Source organism: Typopeltis vanoorti, chromosome 10 (assembly GCF_054136105.1).
Source record: "Typopeltis vanoorti isolate ZY-2024b chromosome 10, IOZ_Tvanoo_1.0, whole genome shotgun sequence".
NCBI classification, from domain to species: Eukaryota; Metazoa; Arthropoda; class Arachnida; order Uropygi; family Thelyphonidae; genus Typopeltis; species Typopeltis vanoorti.
In genome coordinates, this window is record NC_143558.1 from 6,947,558 (window position 1) to 6,965,398 (window position 17,841).

General features: G+C 34.3%; 1 protein-coding gene across 1 annotated transcript in view; it reads left to right on the top strand.

The window, feature by feature from the left end:
• PolA2 (DNA polymerase alpha subunit B) overlaps positions 1-17,185 on the top strand; it is a 139,019-nt gene extending 121,834 nt beyond the window's left edge. The window contains exons 15-17 of the mRNA XM_090399164.1: positions 5,123-5,182; positions 8,342-8,468; positions 15,489-17,185. Coding sequence (XP_090255290.1) covers positions 5,123-5,182; positions 8,342-8,468; positions 15,489-15,641 — 340 coding nt within the window. The 3' untranslated portion in view covers positions 15,642-17,185. The remainder of the gene's footprint in view (positions 1-5,122; positions 5,183-8,341; positions 8,469-15,488) is intronic.
• Positions 17,186-17,841: the final 656 nt, after the last annotated feature.

Sequence of the window (17,841 nt, forward strand, 5' to 3'; positions counted from 1 at the left end):
AACCAAGGAGAATCAAGGGTTTTTCTAACTCTACCTGGAGGCGAGGAAATGCAAATCTAAATCGCAGCTGGCAAAATAGCTTCAAACTCAAAATATTCACTTCAGGCATTAAAAAATGGAAAAACAAAATTCACACAGGAAATTCATGAACAACTTTGAACAAATTCTTGAAAGCTTTGAAAAAAGCAAGATACTTACCTCAAAAATTACACCCACTTTCACTAACTGATGCTAACTCTGTCGCCAAAATAAGATTGGTAAAACAAACTATCAAGAAGAAGAATGAAATCAGTGAAATTAATGAAAATAGAGAAATAACCACAATCACCACCAGTCTAAGAACGGAGCATTTTAAAGGCATGAAAATTCAGCCAGATGGTAGCAGAAGCTATTAAACATGCAAGAAAACTGTTCAAGAGTTGAACTAACACCTGCCCGTATCTATTCTTTGTTCAGCAATTGCTGCTGCTCTATAGAAAATTGACAATAACCCTAGAGAAAAGCTCTACTCCATCAAAATTGAACAGATTGCCAAAGCATTTCTACAGATCCACAGTCATATCTAGAATCTCTTCAATGAACTTGACAACAACAAGAAGACATTTCAGAGATTTTGAAGAAATTCGAAGACACGGAGGTGCAGGCTGTCATCAAGTTTTTTGTGCTGCAAGAAAAGTCTGTAACTGAGATTCATCAAACTTTGTGTGAGACTTTAGGGGACTGTGCCCAGCATATTCAACAGTTGCCAGATGGGTGGCCATGTTTAAAACTGGGCATCCTGAGACAACAGATGTTTCCAGGTCAGGAAGACCTTCCAAAGCAGTCGCACCTGAAAACATTGATGCAGTGCATGCTGTGATCCTTGATGATGGACGAATACTAGCCAAAAATATTGCAAATGCTCTGGGGATATCCAACAACAATTAGAAGCTCTCAGAAGTGGGTCCCCAAATATTTGAATGCCAAACTAAAAGAGAATATGTGTTGTCATCTCAAGGGATTTTGGGTCATTTTGACAAATCGGGTGCAAATTTTTTGGCTCGTATTGTGACTTGATGCAACATGGTTTCATGACTCAGAGACTAAACAACAGCCAGTGAAGTGAAGACACAAAGGTTCTCTACAGCCAAAGAAGTTCCAAACCCAAAAGTCAGCAGGGTTCTTGTCAGTTCTTGCCATTCTTTTGGGATATGGATGGTGTAATCCTTTAATCCTTACCAAATACCTCAAAAAAGGTGAAACTGTTACAGCAGCAGTTTACTCAACAGCTCTGAAGGAATTGAAGAAGGTGCTGAAGGGAAAAATGTTGTAAGAAACTGAGCAGTGCTTTTGCAGGACAGTGCACCTGCTCATGAAGCCCAACAGACAATACACAACTTGTAATTTCAGTGTCTGCCTCATCCATCCTATTCACCAGACCTGGCCTTATCTGACTATTTCCTGTTCCAAAATTTAAAGAAATGCTTGAAAGGAACAAAATTTACTACAAATAATTACCATATTTTTTGGACAATAAGACGCACCCCAAATTTAAGAGACAATTTTTAGAAAAAATTATTTTATTATATAAAGATATTTACAAATTCTTATTTAATTTTTATTTATTGTTACAATCATTTGTATTAGCAATATTCAGTTCATCTTCACTTTCGGTACTATCACTGGTCTCGTTAATATCACCATTCGTATTACTTTCGTCTGAACTATTGTTGTCACTCTCTTCAAAAACTGCGTCATCTTTGGTACCATCCATCGCATTACTCATCCCACGTTTCTTAAATGACTTTATAATCGTCTCTTCTTTCACAGCTTCCCATGAATTTTTCACCCAGGTACATACTTCTGAAATTGTTGACCATTTCATACATCCTGTTGCTGTAACATCTTGATTTGGCTTTGCCATCCATTTGTTCCACTCTTCCCGCATAAAATTTTTTAATGGTTTATTAATAGATCCATCCATGGTTGTAATTGACTTGTAAGGCCTCCAGGAACGAAGCTAATTCTGTATTCATTTCTTTTAGAAGCTTCTTTTTTGATTCTGTTTTATGCGCTCTGAATTGATCCCACACTAACATTGCAGGCTTTTTAAACAATGCACCTGGATGTTTTGCCCATATCTTACGTATCCATAATTTCATTCCTGTTTCGTCCATCCAGCCTTTATCTTGAACGCGGATAATAATGCCACGAGGAATTTCATCTCTCGGTAACGTTTTTCTCTTGAAGATTAACATGGGGGTAGTTTTGTTCCGTCCGTGCAACAAGCTAAAATTACAGTGTAGTGAGTTTTTTCGTGACCTGTTGTTTTGATCACTATTGATTTGGTGCCTTTTGAATCTACTCTCCGATTTGAAGGAACATCAAAAGTTAGAGCACTTCATCCATGTTTGCAATTTGATTAAGCTCAAAGTTAAATTTCCTTCTCGCTGATATGACAAATCTATAATTTTGGCTTCATAGTCAGCTGGCATTTTTCGGGCTAGAGTGGTTTTTGTACGCATGCATAACCCGTGTCTTTTCATAAATCTAAAGCACCAAGACGGTGATCCGGTAAACTCTAAAATTCCATTAGCCGTGGCCCATCATTTCGCTTCAAAAATTATCATTTTCATAGAAACATATTCCCATGTTTCGATGATTTGTTGCCCAATTTTTCATTTGTACTTCTAATTCTGGCCATTTTTCTAGGTGCGAATGGAATGTTTTCTTGTGTTTACATAGCAGTTTTAATTGTTCCTCTTGTTTTCTCCACTCGCGAACCATTTTTTCTGTTGGTGGTGGACCAAAATGTCTTTCTGCTGTTCTCTTTCCATATTGTTTTGCATAATTTATCATATTTAATTTATAACTCACGTTATGCGAAAGTCTTTTTTGCTTTACACTCATTTTTTTAAATTTTATTATGAACGTTTTAACGACTTATTGAGCCAATAATTGAACTTCGCCAACAACTTTGGTATAGTGTAAAGATTCATATTTTAATGTTACCTTCTGACCATAAGACGCACCCCAATTTTCAGTCAATTTTTCTATGTAAAAAGGTGCGTCTTATGATCCGAAAAATACGGTAGGTCATATCTGCAGCTGAAGACTGGTTTGTGCAACAAGAGAAAGACTTCTTCTAAGAGGATTGCAAATGATGCAGCATCATTGTAATATAACACTTCGTGGGGAATATGTAGAATAATGTGTAAGTTACATGGTTCTACCACAGTTCCTTCATGGTTATTATCACACTTTTCAGCACATCCTCATGTATATAGATATATATCAAATCCTATTATGTACACCCAAGGGAATGTACAGGATGCTTTTATTGACTTCACATTATTAACACATTATTGCTATCTAGCAGCAGTTTTATTTCAAATTAAGCTGTTATTTGTCTTGTCACCATCAATGTCAAAGTATTATATTTTTGTCTTCTAAGGCACTACTAAGATAAATCTGCTAATCTTAGGCACCAATTAAATGTCAAAGAATGTAGAACATCCATTCGACTGAGAAAAAGATTTTTTTTTTCTATTTTTATTATTATTATCTATTTTTTTTTTTTTTTTTTTTGTAATTTCATTTCTTTTTTTTTTTTTTTATCAACAGCGGGATTTCTGGATTAGGCCTTCGTTAAGCAGCATGGTTGTCTCACACCAGCAACGAAATTCATTTCTCACCTAAAGACAATTGCAAGCATCTTAGACCATGGTGGGATTCATACCTGCAGCTTGTTGGTTGGAGTGCAGATATGCTAACCTTGTGACAGATTTAATTTGCCATTACTAAAAAATTGTGCATAAATAGTTGAAATGTTTTAATTGTACTGTAGGTTCTCCATTAGGAATGTGCTCTTTGTTCTCTGTATTCATTCCTGTTTCATGGTTTTCTTTTTATTGCTGATTTTCATACCAAATTTGTTGTAAACACTTATTTAGTTTCAAGGGTTCTTGAGATTTATAATGGATTTATTTAGTACTATAACATTTTCTTCATAAAGTAAAGAGTTTTTTTTTTTATACATTAGACTCCTCACTGTTGCAAACTTATAGCGTGATCTATTATTTATGTCACCAGGAAATATTTGTTATAATGGATCGTTTGCTATTTTATGAATTTTGTTTAAGAGAGCATAGTGCTATGGAGATTTCATTGGAACATTTTAGTAGTTTCCTGTAGTGAAAGTTGACTATGTTAGGATTAATATTACTAAAGTAATATCCAACCTAATATGGTTGACTCTTTCTGATAATATGATCCATGTAGATGAATAACAGTAGACATAGCATATACCCTTTTGTTCAAACTATTTTCCTACATGACCTTCAATTTTCTTACATACAACTTAAGTGTAGGTTTTATATTGTTCTGTATGATGCCCCATATATGTATATAGATAGAAATAAAAGTATTTGTTGAAATTTTTTCTGACACATATACACAAGGGATTCTGACCTAATGCCTAATCCTTGCCTTCCCATGGTGCACCCTGTTAGGTATATCTACCTGGATATCGAACGAACGAGGATGGGCTGGCAATTGGGATTTAGCTGACCAAATTGTATTCTTATTAGTTAAACCAAAATAAAAAATGATGGTACAACATGACAAAATTCCATGCTGGCTGGGGCGTTGCCCGGTTAAACAAGGCCCCATTGTTTTTGCAATGGGGCTTTGTTTAACATAGTCCATGAGACTTTTGCAAAGAAAAGTCTCGTGGACTATGTTATTGTTGATAGAGATGTTTTCTCCTTGGTTCAGGACACCAGAGTGTACAGAGGATTTGAAATTGGAAGTGTTCACTATTTAGTCTTGAGCAGGATAAAATTGAATTTCATATTGAAAAGTAGAACATGTAAGAAAGTTTTAAAGTGAATAAAAGTTGAACAGCTATCAGATGTGAACTGCAACAAACTGTGCTATCATTGAAACAAGCAGTGATAACACAGTGGTAAAAAAAAACACTCAACAGGCATGCAAGCATCATCCAGCAGTAAGCCCAAATATATAATACCTCAAGTGATATATCTTTTTGTATATATTATATAACATTAAATCATTGGAATTTACAATTCATATTACTATCAGGTAAATATATATAAATATTAATAACAAATATTTATTTCAGTCCTCCAGGATCCTCAGACAGACTTAAAAGACTAACCAGTCATATTTTGACCCAGCATATGTAAGTGTTGTGCATCATCATTTATAATTTCTTATTTATGCATGTTTTTTGTATTTCATTGTTTGATATAATTTTTTTTTATAAAAGTATAACTGTGTTTAAATAACTTAAAAATAATTTTATATTAAAAAAAGTTCGTAACTTTTGTATAATTTGCAATGAAATTAGTAAAAATAATTCTTCTTCTTCTTCGGCACTACAGCCCCATGTAAGGCCTTAGCCTCCCATTTTTGGGTTTCATAACTCGCTACAAGGTGGGGTCGTTATACCCACGCTCAGCCATGCATAATTGTCTGTGAGGCATTGTGTTCTTAAGACTGATTTGATAAACAGGGGAGAAAAATCCTACAGTTCACTCCCAAGATTGGCTAACTTGGCTATATCTGAAAGATCCTTAGCTCCTCATGTCAGCGACGAGAATCGAACGCGGGGCACTTCTTTCCCAGGAAAGAAGTGTCCCGTAAACAGTAAAAATAGTTGTCCTCACACAGGTGATCCTGTGTGAGGAAGCAGATATGATAATTATTGAATGTGGGGGATTTTGGCATCGTGGGAATGTATCCTTCTTTACAGTTCTTTTTTAAGGCAGCTTTTAGATGGAAAAGAAAGGAACTATATTAAAATATCTACTGTAGTCTGTGATTTCTACTGCTACTCATTTCCATCAAATAACTGAAAATCCTTGTTTAAATGAGGAGCATTCATTTTCCATTCCACAAAACTGCCAGCCACTATCCAAGCATTCCATGATAAAAACTCAACATATCTCAAGTGGCTCAAGTCAAAAATTCAGTGTTTTGCATGCAGCATACACTACAACTTGCAACATCTTGGGAAACAAATACTATCATCAAATCCAAATCTGACTTTGAAAGGTTGAAATTAAAAAATGTGGGAAGCGGACACTTTCCTGCTCAAACAGCATTGGAACTTTTTGTTGCTCACTACTCTTGGTGCATCTTCTGCCATCTATGTTTCTGTCATCTTCTTCCAGATGACATCATGGTAACATCACCCAGCAAATCCCTTTGCATCAGTCTTTTCCTCCAATTTTTATATAGAAGACTAACAGAAACCACCTCCACTGTTACCAGAAACAGTGCATTGGTGGGAAGCAGTGAAAAGCTGATTGTTGATGACCTTCTCCATTATTTTCAAGAGGTTTGATTATTGATTTTTATGTGCCTTTTTTAGAGATGGGCAGGGTATATGCTTACTTCTATGCTGTACAAGTACTGCAGCTTGTACAGATGATATGCAGTGATGGAAATTTTGCCATTTTGAATTGTATTTACAAAGATGTATTTGACTAAATGTAGTCCTTCAAAATTTGTACTTTGGGTGTAAATTTTGAGCACAGTTGGGAGAATACAAGGTGGTATCAAAAAGTTTCGAGACGCTCTGTTTACAAGAAATTACTTTATTTATCTACGTTTACACACTATCATCTTCAAAATAGTCCCCTTGCATAGCAATACAGTGCTCCCAGCATTCCTGCCACTTCTGGAATGTGTCCTGGAAGTCTTCTTTTCGAAACATGCCAACCATTTTGGCATGTTTCGAATTGACCTTTGAGCTGGATCTTCATCTTCAGGAAGAGGGCGAAATCCGCAGGAGCCAAATCTGGTGAGTAGGGTGGGTGTGGAAGTGAGATCATGTTGTTTCTGGTGAGAAACTCACGTGTGAGGAGAGCTCGGTGACAGGGTGCATTGTCGTTGTGGAGCATCCAGTTTTTTGCGTGCCATAGATCTGTTCGCTTTTGCCAAATGTCCTCCCTCAGATACCTTGAAACCTGGCAGTAGAACTCGCTATTGACTGTCTGGCCTCTGGAAACGAATTCTCGATGCACAATGCCGCAAATGTCGAAAAAGACAGTGCACTTGATCGAGCTGCAGACCTGCCTCGCCTTTCTCAGTCATGGAGATGATGGGCTCTTCCACTGAGAAAACTGTTGCTTCATCTCAGGGTCATACTTGTACAACCAAGTTTCGTCACTGGTAATGATCCTCGACATGAAGGACGGGTCATCTACGGCATGCTGACAGAGTTCTTGGCAGACTTTGACGCAGTGTTCCTTCTGCTCCTGGGTCAGCAGCCTGGGGATGAACTTGGCAGCAACACAGCGCATGTTCAAATCACACGTGAGGATTGCCTGCCCTGTTCCGTATGACACACCGACAATGGCAGCAATGTTGTGGAGTGTTCTCTGACGATCCTCATGCACAAGTTGCCGAATGGGTTCGACATTTTCGGGGATGAAAAGACCTTCATTTCAGTAGATCATTCAAATTTCAACAAGTACAACTTAGCATATTGAATTGTTCATAGTAGAAAATACTTGCATTTGGCAAAATTCATTTTTGCCAAATGCAAAAAAATTCTTTTCATTGTATGCCCTTGACAGTACATCTGCATACCATTGTACACTCTGTGACTCCCTTCAAGCATGACCACAGAGTAAGTGGTATCTTGTCAGGAAGCTGTGTGATGCATTAACATCAGGTTTAACGTGCTGTCTAGTAGCTGACCTGCAGAACTGCTTTATTGCTGTATCATTGAATGGGAGGTTTAGGATCTCTAGAGTATGTTTTTGGCATGCCTGTGAGGTTATCACTAACACAACAAAAAAACAAGGTGAGGAGGGAGAGAAACTAGAAATCCTGCTTTAGGGTCCAAACATGGCTACAGTCACTTCACGCCTCAAATAAGCAAGCCAGTGATGTTTCAGTGTTTTATCTGACAATAAAAGTTATCTGCTATCTAGAAGTCCAGTTGGCATGTGTCCATCCAGGAAGATATGCCTTTTTTGATGGTGATACTTACTGGGGAGTATATAAATAAAAAATCACTTTATGAAAACAGGCCACACTATGAGAAGGTGTGGTTGACTTGGCTGGGATAGGCTTGGCTTATGTTGCACATTACTGGCTCATATTTACTTTACTTATAAATTTAAGAATTTACTTTAGAATATCATTGATGAGGTGGCTTTTGTATGCTACTTTTTGGAGTTTGTTTTAGTGAATATATGAATTCACAGTTATTGTCAGCATATTCACTAAATTGTGGATTATATAGCTAAAAGTAGTAATTCTAATTATGATTTCTATAATGCAGCACTGCCAATATACTTGCATTTGCTAATTTATCTTTTTTTAGCTTTTATCCACTTCACCCTTCATCTCAAGAAATTAACATTGATTATGACAATCTAGAAATATATGCAAGACTTCCAGTATGTCCTCATATTCTTATTGTACCTTCTGATCTCCGATGCTTTGTCAAGGTATGCATATATTATTATTTCTGTTTATTACTGTATAGGAACTGCAGTTTATATTAGAAATTATCATATTGAATTCTTATTATAATAAATTTAGTTTAATCTTTTATCCAAGTGTATGCAAACAAAGTTTGTGCCTGAAGTGTCTTCAGGACTGAGGCAACTCGTAGTAAAGGTGGACCAAGCTCTCATCACTCCTTGTCTCAGTATCTCCCATAATGCAAAGCACATCTCCTTGCAGACATGTATAATGCTATGCATAAGGGTAGTGGCCTTAATGCATAGTATTATACATGTCCGTTAGACTATAATAAACTAAATTTATTATAGTCTAATCAAGTGGAAAATAAACTTCCAACATGAATTCTTATTAATATTACAGCAATAAAACTTTTTCTGTAGTATTGATATTTCTTTGCTTAATTCATAACTGATAAACTCAGAAAGGGTGTTGGAACCATTGAACTTGTTTTATCTTTTTTTTTTAGTTAGTCAGCCAAAATGTATTTTGTATTGGCTTAAGCCATACATACATTATGATCACACAACATAAATGTCATTCCATTTAGCATCTGTTGGTTAAACAAGAATCCTGCTGTTTTCACTGGTTAACCATACAAAACAGTAAAAAATCTTTTACTAAAAAATTGATAAAATTGAAGATAGCCACCATCATTGTAAAGAACAATGATGGAAAAGAAGTGGATCAAGTTTAATAACAGATACACTCTGTTCAATATATTTAGTGTTACCAAGTATCTCATTAAACACAAGTGAGATTCTTCTAAATAGTAAGTACAAGATGAATTATTCAGGCACCAGTGGTTAAGGTCATAAAGGATTAGCACCTTGAAAGGAATTATTAAAAGAACATGTAAGACCACAGTAATAACTTTTAATTAATAAAAATACAGATATTTCATATTAAAACTAATAGTGCATCTTCAGTGTCACACAAACAGTTATAGAAATTGAATACAAGTGATTTGTATTCCAATCCTATAACTGTTTGTGTGACACTGAAGATGTACTATTAGTTTTAATATGAAATATCTGTACCTTTATTAATTAAAAGTTATTACTGTGGTTTTACATGTTCTTTTAATAATTATACTGTGCCACAGGTACCTCTAAAAAATAAAAAAAAAAACCTTGAAAGGAGACATTTTCAAATACTGATGGTAATAAATTTCAAATACCAAATTGGAAAGTATGACCTATTTGTGCTTATGGTCCCACTGAAGATGCCACTAGTGAAGAATGCAAGCATGCTTTGGGTCATTACAGGAGGCACTGACTTAAAATAATCTGGTTCTTGTTGAAACTCGAACAGCAGGATAGAAAATGAATCTCAGATACATAAATAGTATGAAAAAACAGGAGGGAAGAAAAATATAGGGCAAGTAATAATAGTGTGTGTCTGGTAGGTTGATTTCTGTCTCTGTATAAATCATTGCTAACATGTTTCAATAAATAAAAATTTATATACAGAGAACATACAAGAAATAAAAAAAAAAGTATTATATATTATGTTATTGTTGAGCTAATTTTTGAGCTGGATATTTCACTGAAAAGAAAATTTATGTGTTAAAATTCAGAAAATAATCAAGGTCAAACAGCTCTCAGAAGTGAAATACAGTTGTAGAGAAAAAAGGTGAAGGTGTGTGAAAACAAGAACTAAGAAGAAATTACTGATCGATAAACCAGGGAAGCATATGGAGAAGTCAGTCAAGATAGAAAATTTAAAACTCTGAGCAGAAACAGGAAATTAAAGAAGCAGTCTGTGAAAAGATGCATTTGCCCTTAAAGAATATAAACAAAAAAAAAAATGTAAGAAAGCCAATATATGTAAAAGAAGCTAAAGAAAAGTTGTGAGAAAAATCTTCAAAAGAACATAGAAAATGAATATCATGAACATGGAAAATGTTTTGGTGTCTACTAGAAATGGAGTAAAGAGACTGTTCTGTGTAACATTAATGCAAGTGTACTTCAGAAGTGTTAAGAACAATGGGAGTCCCAGAGCATTTCATTATCCTTCTGTGGAATCTTTATTATGAACAAGAAGCTACTGTCCAAACAAATCTTGGAGAAACAGAGTATTTCACAATAGGTAAAGGGGTGCGACAAGGATGTATTTTATCTCTGTACCTGTTTAACTTATACAGCGAATACATTTTAAGAATGGCAGGGCTGGAGGAGTCTTCAGTTGGAATTAAAATTGGTGGAAAAAATATTAATAATTTGAGGTAAGCAGATGATACCACCTTGCTAGCAGAATGCAAAGAAAATTTGGACGAACTTATTATGAAAGTTAAAGAAGAAAGTGCTAATGATTTTGAAGTAGATGGGGAGAAAATGGAAGCAGTTTACAATTTTGTGCTCCTAGGATCCCGAATTGATAAAGATGTTATTGTACTGAAGAAGTTTAGAAGAAGATTATTACTCGGAAAGAAAGCAATGGCAAATTTAAGCAAGATCTTTAAGATCTTGCTTAAATTTTATAATCTTAAAGATAAAGAAATTAGCCTCGCAGCAAAAATCAGAATCGTGAAAGCAATGGTATTCTGTTATATACCTTTCCTTCCTTTTTATTATATATATATATATTTGTATGTTTCACTACTCACTCATACACAGTTATTTCCCTTCTAGCTTCTGTAATAGTTTCCTATTACAGAAGTAATAGGAAATAGTTTCCCTGTTAATAGGAATATTAACAGGGAAATAGTTTCCCTGTTAATAGCTGATTTGCTAAATAAATTTAGCAAATCAGCTATTACCCTCCTATCCTTAAACAAACTAAAATTCAGGCGACTCTTAAGTTTAGTCACGTGTAATTCTTTCATTCATAAGAGCTTTGTCTAAGTATGGGATAAGGCCTTAAAATATAACCTCTGAGACAGTCTGCCAGTTAAATATTATGAATTTATATTTTTGCTGCACCAGCCAGTACATAGGATAGATGAGGCTCTTATCCAAGGTGGCTCTCTCAGAGTATTACACAGTGATGAACTTTCTAACACTAATTCAACTAATCTCAATTCACTTTGTCTTTGCATGCAGTCGTGGTCTTGAAAATCAAACTATATTCATATATCCCTCCTGCTAGGTTCGATAATAATTTTATGAGTGGCTATTTGAATTCATAAGACAGGCTAGATTCAGGTGAATTCTATAAAACATATTTATTTAGGTTTAAAAGATATACATGAGAAAATTAAAGTACATGGTTAACTTAATCACTTTCCTAGTAAAATTCTGATATCATTACTAACACAAGAACACATGCATAATAACTAGATCCACAGAGTTTTTTCAATAACCACACAAACTTCTGGCTTGATTTAACATTATCTTCAATCACTCTCTGATCACTACTCATATCTCACAATATATCTCAGTTATCTCACATGCAGATCCTTTCTAGGGAGACCCTTCAAAACAGGGACAGGTCACTGCCAAATTGGGATAATCTCTAAAGTTCTCTACAGCATGTCCATACACAAATTAACCTATAGAGTTCACTCAAATCTTTAATTGGAAATCAGATACTTTAATATTCTACGTTACCATCCCATGGAATGACTTTCTGTTCTATCATCAGCCTTGTCTGGACATCAAGGCACCTTTGTTCTGCGATTCTCCGATCACTTACGATAACAGCACGGCCTGGTTCCCCGAGTCGATAAGGCGATGTGCCGCTCTGGACTTTCTCTGATACCGCAGGCACACATCTGGTCACTCGATATGGCTTAGCTACTCTGTTATGAAGAGGTAGCTAGCCTTGCCTTGTCAAACATCGATAGACCTCTCGTGTCTTCTATGGCTGACCCGGAATCTTCACATTGGCGGAGAGCGTGAGCCAACGTCCACGTGCACGTGGCATTCTTCCGAGAATGCGTTCTCGCTTTGCTTTCCTTATAAATTCTCTTTCCCTTAGGCCATACGTTATACTAGATGGCTGAAGTGTGACCCTTGGACCTTAGCTTACAGTCAACTTGCTTTCATACAATACATAGAATAGGATACTCTAATTAAATTATAACCTTAAATAAATTCCTCTATTTGACTCTGTACAAACGGGTTGTCTCGCATTTCTTATGCTAAACATTTCTTCAGTTTTTCCTTAAAGTTATAATGTACATTTTTATTTCCTTGCCAAAGCACAACATTCTCTGCCTACAATTAAAGGTAGTTGTTCCTGAATAAATTAATCTTTTATTCCAATTTTGATTATTCAGGACATAACAATTCCCTATGGTACTGTATGGATGTGAAAGTTAGACCCTGAGAAAGAGTGAAAGAAGGAAGATAGATGCATTTAATTATGGGTTTGGAGACGCTTACTAAGAATACCATGGACTGCAAAGCAAACCAATAAATCAGTGATAGACAGAATAATGCCAGATTGCTCCCTCGAAGTTATCATCAAGCAAAAATTGTCATACTTCGGATGTATTATGCAAGCAAATGACAGTCTAGAGAAGATGATGATGCTTGCTAAAGTTGATGGAAGCAGGAGAAGAGGAAGACCAAGAATTAGATGGGTGGATGGAGTTAAAGAAGCAACTGGAGTGTGCTTGGAAATTCTGAAAGACATGGTTAGGGACAGATCTGAATGGAGAATGTATGTTCATGGGATCACCAGGAGTCGAAAACGACTCGATGGAACATAACACACACTTGAGAAGAAGATTAGAAATTCTTAAGGAGAATTTCTAAATTAGGTAGAGGGAATATGATAGAAGCATTTAAGTTGCTTAAAGAGTTTTATAGGAGTGATGCAGGGGAAATGTTTCAGCATTTAGCTAGAGGGGCCAGAACAAGAGATCATCCCTGGAAGTTGAATGAAGGTATGGTTAGTATGGTGTGAGGTCTAGATTTTTTGCTTGGAGAGTTGTGAATAAATGGAATGGGTTAAGAAGTTTTGCTCAAGCCAGTATCAGTTGTGAGTGCTTTGTCTGTTAATTGATTCAAGGAAAGGCATGATAGATTGTGTGGATAGTTTGGGTCACCTGCAATGAGTCTTCCAATTCCATGGAGGTGCCCATAAAATAATAATAATGTTTAGTTATCTGCATAGCTGACAGGATCTTCAGGAATACATGTGACACACACATTATTCCAACAGCAGTTATTTGTATAAATTGAAAAATACTGAATTGCCAGTTTAGTCACATGCAGTCTATACATAGGTGTGCAAACTCTGTGTGTAATTGCTGGCATAAGAGAAGTTGCAAATGTTATATACATTAAATAATGACTTCCAGATGTCAAGAAATATGTCCTTGGTTTCTGTTTAGCATACTGTGCAAAAAATTACCTCAGAAGACTCCTTGAACAATCTGACAAAAGTATTCTCTTCTAAGTAAGGTATGGAGGAATCTTGCTAATCTACCATATGATGTTGTCTGAGAACATGTGCTATCAGTCTGCTTCTATCTTCTCTTTTATTTTTGACATCAACATTTTTTCAGATTTCAAAACTTTTCCCAGCTGATCCACGTACACCTTTCTGCAAAAACAAGGAATCTTGTATATCCCAGGATATTTGTAGAATGGGATGCTGTCTTTAGAGGAACTTGGAATTAAAATTAGTCAACATTGACTGATTTTAATAATTGGACTATTTTTCTTGATGTGTTGCCACATATCTTTAATTGATTTCCAGATTAACAATGAATGGTTCGTTGGAAAACAACAGTTTCTTTAGTAACTTCTTTTCATAGCCATTTTGGAGGAACTTATGAAATAGTATTTGAAGTTGTTTTGTTTTTATTGACAAGGATAATTAGGAATGGTAATTTACCATCATTTCTATTTCCAGTGTGAATTTGATTTTTGTATAGCGATTATTCAGGAATTGTAGAAAATTTCAAGGTCTTTCTGGGTGTGTTTCCATAATAAAAATGTCAACAACATATATCTCTACCAGGCATGTGGCTTTGGCATCATCTGTACTATAGCTTCATACTCAAATGATGTTTCTACATATATGTTAGTGATAAGGCTTTTCAGTTGATGATGAGTTAGCCATTCTCATATACAAAAGTGTCAGGATTTTTATGATCCTATAAAATGGACAAATATGTGTGTCAATTAATTGAATATTTTCTTTATAAAACATTCAATTAATTAACAAATATACTATCCCTTCACTTTAGTCGTTTAATTCTATCCATCCCAATCTTTGTTGTTGTTGTTATTATTGCATTAAATATAGTGAATTAAGTAGACTACTCTAGAATTTTTAAGATAGTTAGTATTAATAAATCTCCTTGAAGTAATTTCTTTCATGACAATTTAAGAAGCTGAGATTCAGGACTTTCTGTTTATTAGACAGACAGCCTCTTGCTTATGCTTTTCATCATAAATAAAAAAACCAAAGGAAATGCCACTTTCTGTAAATGAAATTGTTCATTAAAAAAAAGAAGGGAACTTGTCTTTTAAGAAGTTTTGCTCAAGCTTAAAGAGCTAAGAAAAATAAACATTTTCTTCCTATATTGCACTTGTTTAATTTTATTTAATTATTGTTATTATTTATGATCATTTTTGCCTAATTTAAAAAATCTTCTTGTACTTTGGTTATTTTCAGCTTGTATCCTGAATAGGATACAATTCTATTTTATAATACCTTGTAATTTAAATGAATTAGCTAGTATGAAGCAAAGTGCAACACTTCTCACAAAACAGACAATCCATTCAGGGCACACCCAGAGGCAAAATATATTTGCCTCATGCATGAGCCATGCGTGATGGTGTTAATATTTAGTTATTTTAGACTGCTGTTATTTTAATCAAAAGTGCAAAAATACTAGATATCTGAGCAAATGGTATTAAGTTTGACACAATTTGTTAATTTCTTCGTAAAAACATCAAAGTGTCTTCTTCTTCAGAAAGTTTAGTGTTCTACTCATTAGATCTTTGTCATAATTCATTTTACATTACTGCTGTGAACAGTAATGTAAAATTTTATGGTTTACATTATTACTTGAACTCAGTAGTATTTGTTTTTCTTTTTAGGATGTTAATGGATGTTGCTGTGTCAACCCAGAAAGGTTAACAAAACGTTTAGTTGGTGGTACTTTTGCTCGAATTCAAGTTTCACCATTCAGTAAGGATGATTATTTAGGTTCAATTTTATCTCATGTAAAAGCTGAAATTGTAAAGATTTAAATTATGCATTTTGTTCCAGTATGGACAGCTACCTACATATTCTGTGGCCTGTGGGCACTCAGTGAAAGTAGTCTAACGTGCACAGGGATAGAGATCTAAATGAGTTATACGTTAAAAAGAGGTCTCATAAACAAATGTGATATTTTAAACATTTACACAAATGAATTATGTTATTACAGTATGATATCACTTTATGCATAATTTTAACACATCAGGAGGGCAAAAAATGAATGCTTATGATAAGAACCTGAAGTTTGTGAAAGTGAGAGCATTACAATAATGTTTATTTAGATTTCTAGAATGCTAAGTTTCTTGGCCATGACAGGCCGGTGAGCTAACATGTTAGTGAAGATGAGATGTGTCAGTGAAATTGTACTTTCATAGATCGTGAAGAATCTGTGTGAGTTATAGCTTAATCTTTAAATACTGAGATGGTACTTATGTTGCATAGCTTGAAGAATAGTGGGCACCCATTTAGTTGGAAAATGCAATTTGAATTTTGTTTAGTATGTCTAGAAGCTTTATAGAAGATTTTCTTATCACTGTGCATTAAATGTGATTACTGTCTGACCACAGATCCAAGACTCTCGATTGGCAACGTACCAAGAAGAGTCGATTTATGTTGAAGGGGATAAAGGAATAAGACGATGAACAAATTCATTGTCAAGGAATATAAAGCATGCAAAATCACGTGTTTTATACATAAATTTTCCAAGTGTGTACAAGCAAAATAGTTACACTTTAAAAACTAGAATTTTATCATATTGAAAGGTCTCGCATCTGTGGTCGCACAGATACTTGATTATTATTATTTTATTTATTTATTATTATTTTTTTTTTCAGTCAGGGAGAAGGTTAGATGTAGTATTTATGTATTGAACATCATACTGTTTATTTTATGAACTACAACTTTTTGAATTACAGCTGAAATGTAACACATCATTTTGCTATCTCTGCATTCAATACAAGCGTACCCAGGTATCAGATCTTCAGTGGTACAATATTAGAAAGGGCATTTGTAGGAAAGATAAGATTGTCTCTTCTTTTTGCTGCTGGTACAGTAACGAATCTTCTAAAGTTACAGATTAGTTGATGAGACTGAAAAAACTCATTGACAGAGTGTTAAAATCATTCATTAATAAAATATTAATTTGCATTTTATTATTCATTTCTTGGTAGTTAATTCTACCAACTAGTTTTATGATATCAAGACAACAAATGTTACTGATATTGTCATGACAAATTCCTACATTTAATGTATTAATAATTTGTTATCCTTCTGTTTATGAAACAGAAGGATACCTTCTTCTGTCATTATTGTATACGTTTTATAAACATATACAATATTGTTTGGTACACGCATTTTGTAAGTATTTGTTTTATTACTAATAAGAAGAAATCAAGAAATATAATTATACCATATTTTTATAAATAACTACATCAGTCTTAATGGCAGAGTGTTTGTACTATGATTGCTACTTTCAGTAACCAAAAAGAAAAGGGCATGTTATTCCTCCTCTCCCCAACTTCTTATTCCAGCTGTCTATCTCCATTCTAAGAGGGGCAGAAGTTGTGCAGTTTATTGTAATATTTTATTTCATATGTTATTAATAAAGAAAAATTATATTTTTAAAGAATTATTGTTCATTTTTATTCACACAGAACATATATAAAAAAGCTTTTTAAATTCAAATTACAGTAAGTCTTTGTTAGTTTCTTCATCGAAATTTCTGCAAAGTATCACTTATATGGATGACAAGAATACTGTAGTTTGTTATAGTGTATAGTTTGCTAATGTGCATTTCTTCCAGAATAGCATTATGCCTTTATCACTTTGGTTGAGATTTTTGGGTATCTTGTTTAATAGGTGAGTTTGTTATAATAGTGTTTGCTGTAGTAAAAGTTGACTGTGCTAAATTTGGAAATAATCACATTTATTTGGAATTTTTATAGATAGATTTGAATATGTTAATGTTGATATTTTATTCTTTTCATAAATTTAAATTGGTATTAAAAATTCATTATGCATACCACAGGATATAAAGTTCTATAAATAAATACCCCTCCATCAGAAATTAGTTATTGGATAAATTTGCTAAAAGTGACATGAGGACATGTCATTAGTAGATTTTATAGTATCAGTAAATTAATTGCATGATATACAGGGTGTTCGGGATAAATTTGACAGTTTCGTAAGGAA